Source organism: Grammomys surdaster, unplaced genomic scaffold (genome assembly GCF_004785775.1).
Source record: "Grammomys surdaster isolate TR1022 unplaced genomic scaffold, NIH_TR_1.0 126660, whole genome shotgun sequence".
Classification (NCBI taxonomy): domain Eukaryota; kingdom Metazoa; phylum Chordata; class Mammalia; order Rodentia; family Muridae; genus Grammomys; species Grammomys surdaster.
Window position 1 is genome coordinate 1,239,608 of NW_021621449.1, and position 17,455 is coordinate 1,257,062.

General features: G+C 48.6%; 1 protein-coding gene across 2 annotated transcripts in view; it reads right to left on the bottom strand.

Moving 5' to 3' along the window:
- Nucleotides 1-17,455, bottom strand: part of Mical3 (microtubule associated monooxygenase, calponin and LIM domain containing 3) — a 179,644-nt gene that overhangs the window by 59,555 nt on the left and 102,634 nt on the right. For both annotated transcript variants that reach the window (XM_028761152.1, XM_028761150.1), the window contains 3 exons: nt 16,332-16,518; nt 11,455-11,543; nt 10,451-10,538 (listed from right to left, as the gene is read on the bottom strand). In XM_028761152.1, the coding sequence (XP_028616985.1) occupies nt 10,451-10,538; nt 11,455-11,543; nt 16,332-16,518 (364 nt within the window). The remainder of the gene's footprint in view (nt 1-10,450; nt 10,539-11,454; nt 11,544-16,331; nt 16,519-17,455) is intronic.

Below are 17,455 nucleotides of genomic sequence, written 5' to 3' on the forward strand. Positions count from 1 at the left end.
GCCAGTAGAACCAGAGTGAACCCGTCAGCTAGCCTAGCCGGTAGAACCAAGCCTAATCATTTCTCCCTCTCCAACTGTTCTGCCACTTTCTGGAATCTCTACCAACGATAATCACATTTGATATTCGTAGATGCTTCTAAACAACCAGGATAGATTTGATTTCGCTCTTTGCTGTTTACAAGAGACTTTTAGGATAGAGGGCAGCAGGGAGCTTCCTTCCCTCCTTTCCCTATAGCTGGGAAACAAGGTGCAGGAAGGTCACGGTGGAAGTGGACAACAGGTGGCAGTAAGTAGCTCAAACAAGATGCTGTCTTCAGACCTACGCTTGTTCTATTTGGATAACTGCAGCCCTTTGAGGCTGTGGTCCCCACAGGGGATAAACACATTCTGCGGGTGCAGGGATAACCCACTGGGGTTGAGTAAGAGAGTAGTGGTTCTGTTCTGGTCTCTAACTAACTTGGGCTGTCTGTATCCTTTAGTCCAGAGCGTCAGTATGAGTCTCTCTTTCTGGACGAGCATGTACACACTGGGATCACTGGGATGTACACATGTTCATGGTTTACCCAGGAGTGGGCAGCAAAGTCCAGAGGTCTGTTGTGGACAGTGAGATTTCACGTCCCCCTTCCTTATTCCTCCTCTTGTCCCCGACTTTCTACAGGGTGTATTATCATCAATGGCCTGTCTTCATATGTATAGCTCACAATCTGACTTCTTCATTGTGGTCAACTGGTAAACAACTACAGATGTTGTCTGGTCACTCCAACTTAAGTAGGAGGATGCTCCCGGCCTCTAATGAGGAGAATCCAGAGAAACTACAGTGTACAAGACGGACCCCTAAAGCACTACCCAGTCCAAATCGTCCACAGTCCTGAGCTTAGGGAACCCTGGCTCAGAAGCTCTATCAAATGACCTCTAACCTCAGAGAAAACAGGTCCCCCAAGCCATCTAGATCTGAGTGTGGCTTGTCTGGAGTATACAGCAAGAAGACTAGTGAGCTCAGGGTCCTCCCCTAAGGTGCTGACCCAAGCCATCCAACTCATGGAAAGACAAGACATGAAGGAGCAGCCAACTGAGGCCTGCCATGCTTAAGAGACAGCCTTTGGCTTGTGTCCAGAGAGAGGCAACCAGAGATGCCAGAGACTGAGGCATATCAGTCCAATACAGCAGACTGAGAACATGATCCAAACACCTCTCACTATCTGCAGCTCCACCCCCTCACCTCCAAAGGTGACTGTCCATCCCCCATGGTGCCACTCAAACAACCCTACCCTCTTTCTAGGGCTGGCTTGTGAGGGAACCCCAAAGGAGAGATTCCAGGGACTGAAAGATGGAGTTAGTCAACTGTTCTCTTTTATCCCTTTTCTCTCAGGGGTGCCACAGCCTGCTACTGAGCAGAAGAGCACCTAATGTTATATAGCAGGGCCACTCACCACACCCAGGAGGGACTGGACAGATGTGGGAAAACATCTTTCTCTTTGCATTCTTTCTTCCATTTTCTAAGTACACTCTGCCTAGAAGCTCCGGGGCTCTCTGTTGAGGCATGTATTTCCAAGGCTAGGGCGAGGCCGTGTCCACACATGTTCAGGAGACTTCCTGCAAGCATGCTACGCTTGGCCAAATTTCATCCAACGGGGCAAAACCCGAGTCCCTGAGTCCCAGAGTCACTGGGATAACAAGGACAGCTAGCGCAACATTTAGCAGTTGGTAACTTTAAGAATTCTGAAACGGAACTGGATCAAGCCTAATGAGAAGAACTTCCAGAGGCTGGGTGTGACTCTATGGCAAAGTGCCCGTCCTTAGCAAGCAGGAGACCCCCAAAGGCAATGCCCAGCACCTAAACAAGTAAGAGTTCTGTTTTTCTCTTGCTGTAGGTGATTTGCCTCAGACTGTCGGTACAAAACCATGCCCCCCCTTCCCTATACTCCAACAGCACACAGAGCCAGGAGAGTAATTTCTCATGAGGACTGTCACTGGAACTGTAAATCATCACTGGAGGTTTTTACAAAGGGAAGATGGAAAACTGGCTCAGCGGTACACAGGTATTACCTGCCTGGCATGGGTCAAGTCTTAGCTTCCATCCCCGACACTGGAAAAGTTAAAATAGGAGGTGGAGAAGCAAAGACGTGAAGCTAACACATCTGTAAGCCTGCTGACAGGATGGGCTTCCCCTGGAGGCGCAGATGGGTCCGCATCACCGTCAACCCTATGGCCTTAGTCGTGAGTATCTGCCGTGACTCCAGTTCACTCTCACAGGTAACTCACAGCTGACTGCTCCCCTCCTCAGTTTGATGATCCTCTTACGTATTAGTGATGAAACCCTCTGTCCTGCCATCTTCTGACTTCCAACAGAAAAGTTTCCAGCCCTGCCTGGGAATCACTGCCCCCTAAAAAGAGGGCCCGTGTGTTTCCTGTAATAAAGAGATGCATCCTTGTTGACATACAGGGCTCATCCACACCTTCACAGAAACGCCAGTGCAAAGCTCTCACTCTCAGAGAGCTCTTCTCTTACGAGTGTGAGGTGACAGAATAGGGATAAAGGAAATGTGTGTACAGAGTGGGTAAACGGGCAGATCCCGCTATAGCTCCTTGGCTTCCGTGTCTGCTTCTAGCCCAGACCACTGAAGGGCTTAGCGAGTGTATTCAGAGCATCCAGACAGTGCCTGGTACACAGCTAGCACTGCCGTCGTCAGCACCATTACGTGCCTTCCTGTTTCTCCATTTAATTTTGCTTTTTCGTTTGAGGCAGGGTTTCTCTGTGTAGTCTTGGCTGTCCTGGAACTCACTTTGTAGAAGAGGCTGGCTCCAAATTCACAGAGATCTGCCTGCCTCTGCCTCCCAAGTGCTGGGATTAAAGGTGTGTACCAGCACTGCCCGGCTACTTTTCTTTTTTGAGATAGGGTCTTGCTATATAGTTGGCATAATGCTGGCTATGTAGCCCAGGCTGGTCTTGAAATCATGGTCCTCCTCTCACCTCAGCCCCTTGAATGCTGGATTACAGACATACGACCCTACACCTGATTTAGTGATCATCTGCTTTTCTATCTTTTTTTTTTTTAAATGGTATGGGGGGTTTGAGGATTTGATCTAGGGCCTTGAGCAGGCTAAAACAACTACCCTATCACTCATCCATATCTCTAGCCTCCGACTTTATATTCTGTGATCAGGTGTGGCAGGTATACTGAAGATCGTCCATCATGGAAGAAGACAAGAGGGGGTCACAAACCTCCAATTTTCTACAGTGTTTCTGAGGATAATCCTCCAGCCCCTTCCCAGGGGGTGTAGAATGGGAACCAAAAGATTATTCCTGGCTCCTGGTGATGTAGCAAACAGGAGGATATTGACTTTAGTAATGTGTACCCCATCAGTCAGTCCCCGTACCCCACACCAGCTTCTCAGAGACTGCACAGGCTCAGGCCAGGAGTGCCTGAAACGGAAAGCCACCTTCCTTCCTTCCATGTGTCACAGTTCCTGACAGTGTTGACTCCCCAGGAACACAAAGCAGAGGAGAGGAAGACAGCTGGTGGCTTAGTCCCTCATCAGACTCAAATCTAGGGGAGAGCTTGTGCCTTTTATACAGAGTCCACCAACCGGCTCTCCGGGTGGTGGAACAGTGGGAAAGAAACCATATAGCTGACCTTTCTAACCTGCTATTGTAGATTCTGGAAGTCCTAGAAAAGGACACAGAAGCCATTATAATCTCCTTTTGAGGGATGCCAATGTCAGAGATGAGCTTCCTTCTCCAACGTTCCAGTCAGTCCGAATCACAACTCATTTTCCAAGTTTCAATCTGAGCAGATACTGAATGCCAAATTTTCTAGAATTTTCTCCAAATTGTTGTCATAGGTGTATTGGAGAAAAACAAGGCCCACTGAGTCACAACACTGCTCTCCTGTAATTATTTTTATATGAAGGAATACCTGTCACCAAGGTTGCCTTTCTCAAGGAATGAGCCTTAACTTAAGAGGTATGCCAGCCTTAAGCATCAAACCTAGCGACCATCTGACCTTAGTCTCAGGAAGGGATACGATGCTGGGCACAAAGATGCTGAGTCCCAATGACAGGGACAACTGCACATAAAGTTAGCTACTGGGGACAAACAGTTGCAGGTGAGGACATACAAGGAATGAGGCTCTACTTCCTCTGCAGTAACTGTGATGAAGAGGGACTCGGTATCTCACCGAGTCACAGGAGGAGGAGGACAGTCACAAGCCACTGTGGGCAATTTAACACATAAGGTATAATCACAGAGACCCAAGTACAGAAAAAAGTTTGAGCAAAGACATCAGAAGAGGCCAACAGAAATCCTGACTCCATCTGTCTATCTGTTAGACCCGACCAGTGAATATCCCGGGAAAATCTGGAGCAGGTCAGACCCGTGGCCCTGCATTCTTTCAAGGTTTCCTAAGCCTCCCTTACTACCAACGGTGATTCACCGTTAGAGAACATTCTGCCTATATTGTGAATACAGCTCCTTGGGAGAAAAGGCCATCAAAGTCAAGGTAACTAAATTCAGTCTTAACTAAAGTTTCAATGTTGACAGCAACTCAATCTCTTGCCAACTGCCCTTAAAAGACTCATTAAAGCACTCCAGAAACTTTTAAAAATGTTTACAAACCACTTATGCAAAGTTGAGAAAAAGATGACCCATAGGAAGTAAAAGCGAGATGGTGAACACGTGACCAATAACACCCGGAAGTAATTGAAGGTTGCTCCCTATGCCTAGAGGCCCGCCTCCCTTCCACGGGTCTGAGGAGGGTGCTTTTGCACAATCAATCCTACACCCTCTGGAACTATGTCATGAGGAAACAATGAGTGACTGTGAAATTTGGTAAACACCCTGGGTAGGGACAGTAGCAGCCGGCAGGCTCGTGACATAACCTAGGTCCAAACGTCAGTGGGGTCCCTGACTGTGCATCATGACTCATTTGCTTGTTGGCACTTGCTAGATGCTTGCCACATATGAGCGGTGAGGTAAGACCATGCTTGGAGCTGGAATCCAGTCTTCCTAAAACTTCCACCTACTCTGAGGTGAGAGCCTCACTGGGTGGTTTCTTCTTATTTACACTTTAGAGGGCCCCTCATGGGGGTCCCTTAGTCACATGGCACCACCCTGCCCACCACTTCAGCATGAAAATAAGAGTGGTCATATGTATGATCTGTTCTCACACGCCTTTGCTCAGCTGCTGTGCCAGGGAGTGTCTTAATTAAAAAAAAAAAAAGTCAGGGAATGTGTAAGAAAAAAAAGAACAATTTCACGCTGTTTCAGTAAGAAACTGACTGAGTGCCCTTGAAGATTTTCCCAGGAACTTTACAAGGGCTTGCACAGAATAACATCAGCTATTATTAGGCAAATTGATACACTGTCCTAATGACAATGGCACTCCTCCCCTTACGATTAGGTCTGGAATGGCGTCGAGGGCAGCAGAGGGTTAGAGTTGGAAGATCATACACCTATATGATCCTCTCTTATGACTGGCTCTTGGTCAGTCCTTGTACCTGCCACCTCTCTCTCCTCAATTTCTTTGCAGGCACAGAACACTATGTCAAAGAAAGAGGGGTCGGTTAGTGTGGCAAAAAAGGGTCCTGGCCTAACATGCCAACTCCACAAAGAAGCCTGATGTTCTTCAACTTCTCAGAGGTCGGCTGCTGGCCGGACAATGCCAGCAAAGACAATACTCAGACTTCCCTGGACCCAACGGAATGAACTCAGTATAGAGTACCTCAGCCACCTAGGAGCCTGCTTTTGGCCGTTTGGCTTGCATTTCCCGTGGCTGGCATGCTCACATGGCAGAAGTTTCACTACTCCTTGGCTAGCTCCAGCGTGCTTGAGTGGGACAGGCTGGCCTCTCCAGGCTTGAGGGCAGTCCAATGAAACTAGAAAATGGAACTCAGGTCCCTGCTAATACAGCACAGGAGAGACGCCAGCTATGGAGCAAAGGGTCCTCAGTGTTATCAGGACCCTGGTCATAATGCCTGAGGGTATCCTAGCAAGCAAACCAATTCGGGGGAAGACATCTAACCAGTCCCACTTCTGAGGATGGTGCCTGGCGCTATGTCCTCTCAGCAGCCTTGGACTCTGTGTAGATACTTATCCTCCATCTGCCAATCCTGAGGTCCCTCATGCCGGCTCACTAAACAGGGGAGACATGGGCAAGAATAACATTTTCCTTGCTTTTCTCTATTTACAATTGCTGCAAAATAAGATATCCTGTACCGTGCCACACCCCATACAAGGTCCTTGCATTAGCAGGACTACACTAAGTGGATCACCTGGTCCCCACGGCCATCTGTGCCCTCCCTCCCCTCAGCGTAAGTCAGGGCCCTGGGGAACAGTGGCTTCTACAGCTCACGCTCCACACCTGCCTGAGCCTCCCTCTTCCCACCCTCCAATCAGAAAAAAGAGTAAGAAAAGAAAAACTCAGAAACCTGAAGATTGTTTGGAATTTATTCTCTTAAATAAGAATGTAACATTTGTTTAAAAAAAAAAAAAACCCCAAAAAGAAAAAAAAAACCTTAAAGCACAACACCTTGGTTTCACAGTAATGGCAAAAACAAAGTTACACAATTAAATAAAAAAACTCACAAAGCAACACACCAAAAAAACTCACAATAGCACAGATTAAAAATAAGGGCAAATGAAAAGCTTTAGGAAAGGTCAGAGTGGACAGCAAAGTGTTGCTTGGCACAGCTCATTGTCCCACTCTGGCTTCTAAGTACCACAGTTTTGGGCATCATTTGCTGCCACTCTCCTGCCTCACCCCAAGGGAATAGTAGGGTGATTAAAAGTGAACCCCTTACTTCACTGGCTAGTATTCAGTGGCACAGAGGGGCTAATGGGTCCTATTGTCCTGCAGGAAGCAGCCAGGCACGGTGAATGCTAAGACAGTGGCTATCTGAGATGGCCACGGTGGAGCTAACACTTAGCCCACAGACTGACTTGAGGGAAAGTAGGTGTCTGCGACTCTCTGGTCCCCGCACCAGTAAGACTATTGCTTTGTTGACAAGGAAAACTGATTACCTGAGTGTAAGGGTGTGCACCACCCATCTTCTTAGAGGCCCACATCTATGCCTCCACATAAGGCCATGCCTAGCGGCTGGGCTCCCTCTGAATCCTGGCTATGCTGGGGGAGTCAAGCCAGGGTAAACTTCCAGAGAAAGTTCCTATGGCTTTCAGACTAATAGCTTTGAAAATAGTCTCACTGTTACCAGTTAGGGCACAGTATATATAAACAGTATCTGCCTACACACTGAACTGAAACCCACATACACAACACAGACATACGATTGAGAGGTGTGTACATGGTTCACACAGTGCCACTGCTCAGCTTTGGCTCTAGGGTCAGGGTGGGATGCGGGAGGCATGGCAGCCGCTCCATAGCGCTTCCTGTCCTGGTGTTTGTCAGCAGCCTTGAAGGGAGCATGTTCCTCCTGCTCTCTGTGGTCTGTACTGCAAATGTTCCTGATACTGCACATAGGGAGAAAAGCTCTCCTTTCCCCTTCCCACCCATGTGCCTTGTGCCTCACTTTTCATTCTGCATAATGGGATTCCTCTACCTCGAAAAGGAACCACCTGCAACCAAGGGCATGGACCCAAGAGAACAGCCATCCCGCCTAGCTTTTTTTTTTTCCCCTCTGTCCTTTTTCCAGACTTCTCCTAAACTCCACGCAGGTACTGTGAGGCCAGGGTAAGAAAATCTGTGCCAGGCCCACTGATGTACTTCAGCAGTGAGAAGAGGTGGTTTGGAAACAGAGCATTTACAGGTTTGAGAACAAAAAGAGGATTTCTATATTAAACACACATTACAAACAGAAATACTGGAAACAGTGTCTCAAACAGGGGAGTCAAGCAGCAGCTGCAGACGAGGTTACCAGAGAAGACAATGCGTTAAGGCCTACTCAGCGTGATCTACAAGGGGTTAAGGAGAGTTATACTGTCATCTTGGGGTATTTTTGTGGCTGCCATTTTGTTTTTACCACAGCACTAATTCTTGCCTAAGGGGAAAGAACAGGAAAGGGGGAAGAGCTATGAGATGAAGAAGGTACAGGACCAGGAGGGAGGGCCGCTGGCCATAGCCAAGCTCTTCCTGCTTCCCCCTCCACTGTGGGTTTCAGGGAGCATGGGCAATTGGGACAAAACTGGGATCAGGTTAGTAACCCTTCTGTGACGTAGTCTGGAAGCCTGAGGCACTGGGTTTTGTCTGAAGCTTTCTGGAGGAAGTTTAACCAAGCACACAAAGCTAACGTGGGATTTGAAAAAGACATTTCTACCAAAGAAGAAACAGAAACCTATCTCATGGCAACTATAAAATGTCACTCATAATTCTGCAACCTCTCCCCGCTTCTTCAGTGGCTAACAAAGGTTAGCTCAAGAACAAGAGCCAGGGTTCTGAGCATATTCAGGACTCAGGGCAATGACTTGCAAACAGAGAGTCTGGTCTCCTATTGTAGGGGGTCCCTTGGGCTAGGGTACAGTGCCAGCCTTACCCTCTTTGGATATTCATTCAGCACGGGATACTTTGGAGTGCCGGATCTTGACTGTCTCTTGCTATTCTGCAAACCTGTTCTAGCTCAGGCCCGTTCCTATTTGTTTTGCGTCTTTAACCACACTGGCAAGTGTATTTTCTCAGTGTTTCATAGAGAGCATGGTCCTCCTCATGTATAGATCCTTTAATTTTTTGAGTGTCTAAAAAAAAAAAATCTGAAACCCATTACACTTTCCTTAGACAGGTAGAGAGGCAAAATGCACAAGCCTAGAGTGTTAGAAAATCATTTTCTAACTCTCTCCTGCACCCTTTATCCATAGGAAAAGCAGAGCCTTTTGTTTGCTTGAGTGAGTAGTCGGGTTCCTTGGCAAAGCTCTTAGGTGGTGCTCTTACATGATCGTGTGTACATTCCAGTGTAGAGCCAAAGCTGTGTCTGGGGCCAGGGCACGCTCATCTGCCAGGCTGTGCTCTGGGAGTGTCAACTCCTGAGAAATACCACCAGGGGCTGGCAGACTTCTTAGAGCTACAAGTCACCCATAGCTTAGGCATGGTTATAAACTGTTGAGTCTCACCAGCAGGGCATCTAAGAATGCTTCCCCGAGCATGAAAAGGGAATAGAGAAGCTGGAAGTCACGTTCACAGGACCTGGTTGGGGTTTCTGTGCCTTGGAGGCTTAACACAACCCACCCCCAAAGTGTCCCTGCCAAGGCCCGGGCACATTCTCCCTCCTCTGGCACAGCTGCCCAAGGGCTGTGTCAGCGCCTTCCTTCATTAACAGAGGCAGCTCTATTTGAAAGCTAAGAAAATATTCCTCCCTCCCTCATCACAGAAAGCATCCATCAGCTCCTTAGTGGCTTCTGGCATTGGCTGATAATCTTTCATTTTTATTTGAGTTTGTACCTGGCTGTGTAAGATATATCTGCAGCTGGGCATTGTGGTGTACTCTGTTAATCCCAGCACTTGGGAGGCAGAGGTGGATGGAACATATCCAGTTCTAGCCAGGGATACATAGTAAGAATCCGTCTCAGAAACCATGCACAAAAAAAAAAAAAAAGTAAAATAAAAAAAAAGAAAAGTAAAAAGATATACTTGCTTTAAATAAGAGGAAATGTGTGATATAGGAGAATGTAGCCCTGTAGACTTCATACATAGTGACCCATGAGAGATGTCTGGGGCCACCACAGGGGCCTCAGGACTTCTCAGCAGTATGCAGAACTATGGCTAGTCTTACAAGGGCAGACAGGGAAATTTTAAAAAGCAAGATAATTCTCTACAGCCATCATGCGCCAAACACTCCCCATCCTGCCTTGCAATGGACAGGGTCGGCATGTTTTTTGAGGTAGGATGGAAGAAGCTATTGACACAGGAAATGGTAAGGAAAGTGGGGCATGTGGGTCCTGACTGTCACTGGAAACCCAGATACGTACAGGGATTAGGATAGGGTGGCCCTTGTCACATGGATGGACTGAACACAGCTAGGGAACGGGACGCAAAACACTTCAAGTTGCAGTGAACACATTCAGACTGTGGGCCACGGTCACACATTGCTGTGACATGAAACCAGCCCTACACAGGGGTCACATAGAAGCTTATCACTCTGGGCTCTCCCCGGGGTCAAGGACATAGCAGCTCTTTTGGGTTCCTGTTTACCTATAGGGTCTGTACCAAGCACCTCAGTGTGCCTTGTGGGTGTGGGGTAACCCCACTTACCAGACAGCACCATCACTGGCTCACAGTCTGCCAGTGAAACTCCCCTCCGATCTGCACCAATACCTCTGACAGGCCATAGAGGAAGGGGACCCCAAACGCCAGCAGCTGACACATGAAAAAGGAGTCCAGGGGGTTTTGGGCTACTTGGTGCCCAATGGAAGAAATGTTGGTTTGTAGGTGCTGGCTCATCCCCTTGGCCTTATCACAGAGGCCAAGAGAGTGACGCACCACCCAGCCAAACAAGGAAGTGAGGCTACCTGGACTTCTCTCGGCTGAGCTGGCGGCAACGCTGGCCAGTCCGTTTGCATCTGCAGTGGGGCCATCCTGCAGGGCTCCTTTGGCTTCCTAGAAGAGTCCATGAGAAAAAAGAACAGTGACTCTGGCTGCAGCCTCCAGACTCAGGAGGCAATGACCCCCCGAGACTGGCTAGTCTGTCTGTTAGAACTGAACTGTGTAGACCTAGGAGAGAAGTCTTCGATCCTCTCAGATATCAAATCTGTGATGCATGGACATGACATATGTGAACTCTCCTGCCGACTGTGAGAGCTCTTCGGATGACTGAAACAGTGTAATTGCTGTATGGTGTGAGTGGTTATTGTACTACATTGCTTAAAAGAAGAGCCTGAACGGATTCAGTACAAAGTGGTATTTCCCCTCCATGGATGGGACCTAGGATGCAGACTTCACGGACACAGAAGGCCAACTGTTACACCTCTTCCCACCATCCCTCTGCAGTCAACCCAAGCCATTGGGTAACCGGCTTGAATGCTGTCAACGTGCTGTCCATGAAGTGATGAGATTACTCAGGCCACCTTGAGAAAACGAGAACAGACCAGTCTCACTGAAGCAGAAAAGAAAAAGTCGAGGGCTTAGACAATAACCCATGGAAGCAGGGCTTAAAAGGCAGCAGGCAGAGCCAGCCAGCTACAGGCAGCTTGGCCTTCCCAGTGTAGGGAGCAGGGGTTGGCCCTCAGATGCTCAGGGTGTGGGCTTAAAAAGGGGGAGGGGGACTCCTGAGGCCACCTAGTCTCTAGCTATAAGGAAAAGGGCTGTGACCTCGGGGGAAGGAACAGCCGTTAGTTGTGGTGAGCAGCAGGGTGCCCTTCTGTTCAGAATAAGCCCTAAGCATCGCCTCTGAGACCGGCACCTCTAGATGCTTATAAAGCAGGTGTGTCTGCAGTCAACTGCAGCTCCTCTCAAGTCCACTCACGGGACAGACAAGACTATCTAACGGTCCCACTCACAAGAAGGAAGCCGTTACCTTTCCAGACAGAGGAGCCACCGCTGGCCTCTTCCTTTGCGCGTAGCCAGATAGTCGGTAACAGTAGTGAGGCTTACAGTAGAATTTGCCTGCAGACAGCAAGAAGCAAGGAAAAGAGGCGTGAGCAAAACTCCACAATTGTGAACTTGCTGGCCACAGGATGCCACTGCATACGCCCTTACCCCCGCCCCAGCTCCAGGCTCCCCCTGCAATCCAGAAAGGCCAGCCCGAGGCCTTTCCCTGTGTCTGGCGTAGAGGACTTCCCCTTGGGGTGTGTGGAGGTTGATGAGCTACCACCAATCAGTGTCCAGAGCGAAGATGTGAGGCTTGCATGACAGAGCCAGCAAACAAAGTAGTAGTGTGTGAGGACAAAGACGGGGTCACATGAAAACCGCAGCAGCAGTTCTGGGGGAGGCAAGAGCCAATACAAATGCAGGGTGGAGCCAGGAAGGCTTCTGAGAGTTCCCGGAAGAACTGTCCACTCCTCTCTACAGCCTTGGGCGCCTACCCCTCCCGAGCCAGGGTTGGTCCAAGGCAGGCAGCATCTAAAATAACACGTGCTTAAAGTAACACAAGGGACTAGAGAGCTGACTTGGAGGTAATAGCTACAGACAACCCGACTTCAATCCCAGGGCCCTGGAGAAAAGCAGGGCGTGGTGGTGGGACCCTGCAATCCCAGGGTTCCTACAGACAGATGGGAGGCATAAACAGGAGAACTGGCCGGAAGCTTGTGGGCCAGCTACCCTGAAGTACGGTGTGAGTTAGAAGAAACAGTAACAGAGACCCTGCCTCAGCAAGGTGGGTGGAGATAAGTGACTCCCAAAAGTTGTTCTCTGACTCTACATGGGCTGTGGCGTGTATGCTGATACGGATGCACACGTGGGCACACATACACACACACTCACATAAAACAACAACAAGAAGTTTTCCACAGATCATCAACAGACTGAATAAAACCCAGGGTGTGCTTCAATATCACCAGGGCCAAACACGATGCACTAGGGCTTTCAGCCACATCTACAGGCATTTACTGAGTCCTATGTGATGTGATGCTATCTCCCAAGGAGAGTGAGGCCAAAAACGTTTGAAAGACCCGTTCTCCTTCCCAACCCAAGTGCTGGGACAAACGAAGAGGCCAAGGATCCGAAGCTGACCTCTAACATCAGGAGCCGCTTGTGTTACCTTGTCAACTGTCAATAGAGACTCCAACAAAGGTAAACCCAGGGGACAGACACGGCAGAGGAAACAAAGGCATGCAGCAGCTCTTCTTCCCTTTTCCTCTTCCCTGGTGACCTGGGCACATCTCCCTGTGTTGTATGTGCATGGTGCACACACATTAAGTGTCCAGGTGAATGAATGCACAGGAAAACCAGGGTGTATTCCCCTCTTTTGCTTTCTGTTTTATTGTCTTGAGGTGGGTCTCTCAACTGAACTGGAAGCTTCCCATTTCCAGGGAAGGTCACAAGGACATGCCACCAGCCAGGCTTTTTTAATGTGGGGACTGAGGATTCAAACTTAGATCCTCAGAGCAAGTGCTTTTACCCACCGAGCCATCTGCCTGACCCCTAATACACTGTCTTCATTTATAAAAAATAGCTGACATATGCCTTTATCTATGTTTCTTACTATGTTAAGTCAGCTTTGTCAAAGCTGGGAAAACAACTAAGAAGAAATGTTTACTTTGCTCATGATTTCAGATGCCTCAGCCCAAGGTTACCTGGTTCCATTGCTTTGGGCCTTGCTGACACAGGACATCATGGTGGTGGGGTAAGAGATGTCTCCTTCAAGATGGCAAGGAACAGAGAAAGCATGGGGAAAAGGCCAGGAACGAGTACATTCCCAGAGTTCATCCTTGTGACTACAGTTTTCAGCAGGCTCCACCTCCTAAAGTTTCTGTTGCTACCCAATAATGCCACTAACTTGTTTATCTATCTGTGAGTTAAGCTACTGACGAAGTTAGCACTCCCATGAACTAGCTGCCTTCCAACGACCCATTGGCTAGTGACTGAGCGTCTCCTTCCACCATGTGGTTCTCAAGGAATCAAACTCAGGTCATCAGCTTGGCCACAGCACCTTTACCTGCTGAGCCATTTCACTGGCCTAAGGCTTATAATTCAAGAACATTAACTGCTTATTATTGCTTATTTTTTAAGACAGAAATCCAGATCGCAACCTCTGACTCCTAGCTGACCAGTGCTAGAACCTATTCAAATCGTAACAAAATACAAGGGTTTAAGTTTCAGAAATTAGGCTGAGATCCCAGCCAAAAGGTAACTTCCAAGAATGTTCCAGAAAACTGCTTTCTCTGGGAAGGCAGTACATGATGCGAGTGCACAGCTGAAATGTGAGATCTCAGTTTAAGTGTGACGCCAACCTTCAGACTCTTTAGCCTCTTGGGGCTCGCTTCCTCCCACAGGAAAGGAACAGGACTCTCACTTTGTCTGGTGAAAGAGTTCACTGCCACAGGCATGAGTTATGTGTGTTTTACTGATCACTGATGCTTCTCTCTTCTGGAGGTATGGATTCATGTAGCCCATCCTGACTTTGAACCTCTGATCTTCCTGCCTCTGCCTCTCAGGTGCTGGGATTATAGGAGTGTGCCACTACAGTTGGCTTTAATGTAGTTTCTTATTCTCTTTCCCAAACTCAACTTTATTACTTTTGCTTTTTGAAAAAGAAAAAAAAAACCTTTAATTTTTAATCTAACGTTTTCTATGTGCCAGAAACAATTCTGACCACTTTATATCTATCCATTCATTTAGTGTTCATACAACCCGGAGAGGTACAGACTGCTACTATCCTTCCACAGGGAGGCACAGCCAGGCTAAGCTGCCTGCCCAAGTTCCCCATGGTCAGAGCATCGCAGACAGGAGACTGGCTCCAGAGCCTGCACTGTCTGCCACTGCACTACGGCTCCAGTCTCAGGAAAGCCAGTCAGGCTAACATTGCGGATTAATCACAAGTTATAGAGGACCCGATAAAGTGACGGATTGGAGATTATCTAGATGAAGACACGGTTTTACTGTGCAGCCCAGGCTGGCCTCGAACTCACAGCAATACCTCTGCCTCTGCCTCCCGGGTGCCGGAATTAAAGGTGTGCACCACCACCGTCACCTGGCTTAGACTGAGCTATCTTGACAATCACACTGAAGGACAAGGTGGGATGACACAGGTGTGTGGCATTTATTCAATTGCCAGTGTCATTTAATGTGAGTGACTCCATTGAGGCAGACGAGAACTTTAGTTGGATGGTGACGACGCGTGGCTTACATGTGCACAACTGTAGCAGGCAGGGCAACTGGAACATGATGGCTGGTGGATGTCCAGAGAGGACTGCAGAGACCTCTGAGGAGGGGGCATGTGGAGACAGGAAGGCCACGAAGCCCATTTCAGCATGACTAGGAAAGTGTCTTCTGGATAGGGGACGCCTTAAGCAAGCTCCTACGGCACCAGGAGTGTCTTAGAGGATGGAAGTGTGCATTGCCTCAAGTGAACTGTTCCCACCAAATGTGCCGGCCCGTGTACTTAAAAATTAAAAGGCTGTGCCTTCAGCGATTGGGAGAAGTTAGGTTGTTGGGGTGTGCCTTGAAGGGGATTGTGGGACTCTGGTCCCTTCTCCCTCTGGAGCTTCCTGGTATTGAGGTGAGCACCTCTGCTCGGCTGTACAGTCCTACCACATGCTGCCCTGTCACAGACAGACAGATGACCACTGGGCCACAGACTAACACCTGCAAACCATGAGCCAAAATAGAACTTTTTATGAAGGTGATGACCTCTAGAAGCAGATTTACCCTTCATCTACACTCTCAAGAGGATGAGGTGAGGGTGCGCATATCTCTAAGGGAAAAACCATGAACACGGACAAACTGGCTAGACCCTGAGGGAATTCTTTCCAGGCACACTGCAAGACAGAAGGCCAATCTAGATGACTGGCGTATCAAGGACAGTTCTAAGAGGTAGGGGTCCCACCTGCCAACCCCTCTCCTTGGAGTCAAAGGTGCTGTCTGGAGAGTAAGAACAGAACCAAAAACCTAACAGATGATCTTCCTCGAACGGGCAACTCTTTCAGCTCCTGGCTGAGCAGTGGATTTGCTAATGCAGGAAAGGGCCACAGGCTGCTATGCTAGGAGCCACCACCTGGCTCCTGCCTCTCCTCTGTGACAGCCACGGCTGCCTGAGTCTCACTCTTAGGAGGGTCTAGCTGACTGAAGTGACTTCATCATATGACTCCCACTGCCATACCACCCACTGAGACACAGACTCAGTGTCATCCGTGGGAGGATCTAGTTTCCTCTCCTGCTCACCTAAGTTTCTTTATTACTTTTAAACAAATGCGACCCCCCCCCCCTCCATGAAATTCCTCAGCGCCACATAGGGATGGCCTTTGAGGGACGAGCTGGCTGCTATTTGTTGGTGCACTTCTCTTCCTTCTAACCAAGGTCTTTCCACAGATACAGCCGCAGACCTGGGCCTCCGGCTATGAGATGCTGATGTCGGACAGAGATTACAAAGCTTGGGCAATTCAATCCGCTCCATAAGACAGAAGCCTGGGCTCTAGTTTGCTTGCTGTCATCCATCTAAGGCAAGAAACATGAGTTCTAAGTACCCTTATCATGTCCCCTTGTAGCCTCCAGAGTTTAATGTAAGGTAAGAAAGTGTGGGAAGTCAGGGAGTCACCACTCTCAAAGTCTGGTGACTGGAGAAATATTTTTAAAGAGTCTCAGAATTTAAAAAAAAAGGAAAGAGATGGCTGAGAAAGGTTAGTATAGAGAAAATGAAGAGAGAGATGGGGCAAGGCCCAAAGGTTTCTGGCCCGGAAGGAGAAAGGGGTGGCACATGCACACGGTTGCTGCTGTGACCAATGTGCAGAGACTCACCGTCCTCGATGTCATAGGCGTAGGCTGACAGGCGCAGCGTGGTGGCGCAATACTCGCACTTGAAGCAGCTGCGATGGAAGAACTTGCCCTCGGCGCTCAGCCTCTCCATCACGTACACCCGCTTTTGGCAGAAATAGCACGTGTCGCTGCCCCCCAGGTTCTGCGGGAACTCTTTCTTTATGGAACCCTGTAGGGCGGTGGTTGGAGAAGCATATCAGACTTTGTGGCCTCTGTGTGAGGATGACTCGGGTCACATGGGTGCAGACCACAGGTATTAAACAACTACAAACAGTCTCTCTATCTGTGGCTCTCCCGAAGAGAGGCTCTGGGAGTAGCTTGACTCCACAATCCAGCCTGAGGACCCTCAGTACAAGCCGGGGTCTAAACGTGTGAGACTCAGCAACCATGAGATGCTTCTGATGAAAGAGCCAAGCTTTCAGAATTGCATAACAAGCAGACCATAGACTAAATATACATATACTTAGTGTTCATGTGTACGCATTCCCTGAATAGTAGTGGGACCATCTTTAAAGAGGAAAGTGCTTTTCCACAGAGCATTCTAAATATCTACCACAGTCCTAGAAATTCGGTCATCAAAATTGAGACCAACTCAAGAAAGCTACCAGGTGGCAATCCAGGTGGCTATAGAAATCAGTTAAGACCCTCAGAGCAGGCGAGGGTCACTCGACATAGTGCCATGACTAGAGACAGTGCCCCTGGAATGTCTCTTACCAGTTCCTTCTTGTCTAGAAGGGTTTTGGGTTGCTCTTTCCTTTGAAGCTGATTGGCTATCTGCTCAGCCAATGAGCTCACTCCGCCCGTGTACATCTTTATATACTTCTATTGGTTGGAGATTACCCAATGATGGAAACGAAGGGAAATGAGAAGGAAAAAAGTAAATTAAGGAGACGACAGGAAAAAACAATCTTTGACGGGTGTAAAATACACAGTGCAACCACAAACCATGCCAACACGGTGCCCACAAGCAGAAACTGGGCAGTGAGCGCGACACTGTGCCAGGCTCCACACGGTGGTGAGCACACACACATGAGCAGCAGCAGTGGAGACAATCTTCCACAGGGAAGACCTTGGTCCTTCATGTTTTTCTGAGTCCAGTTCTGGAG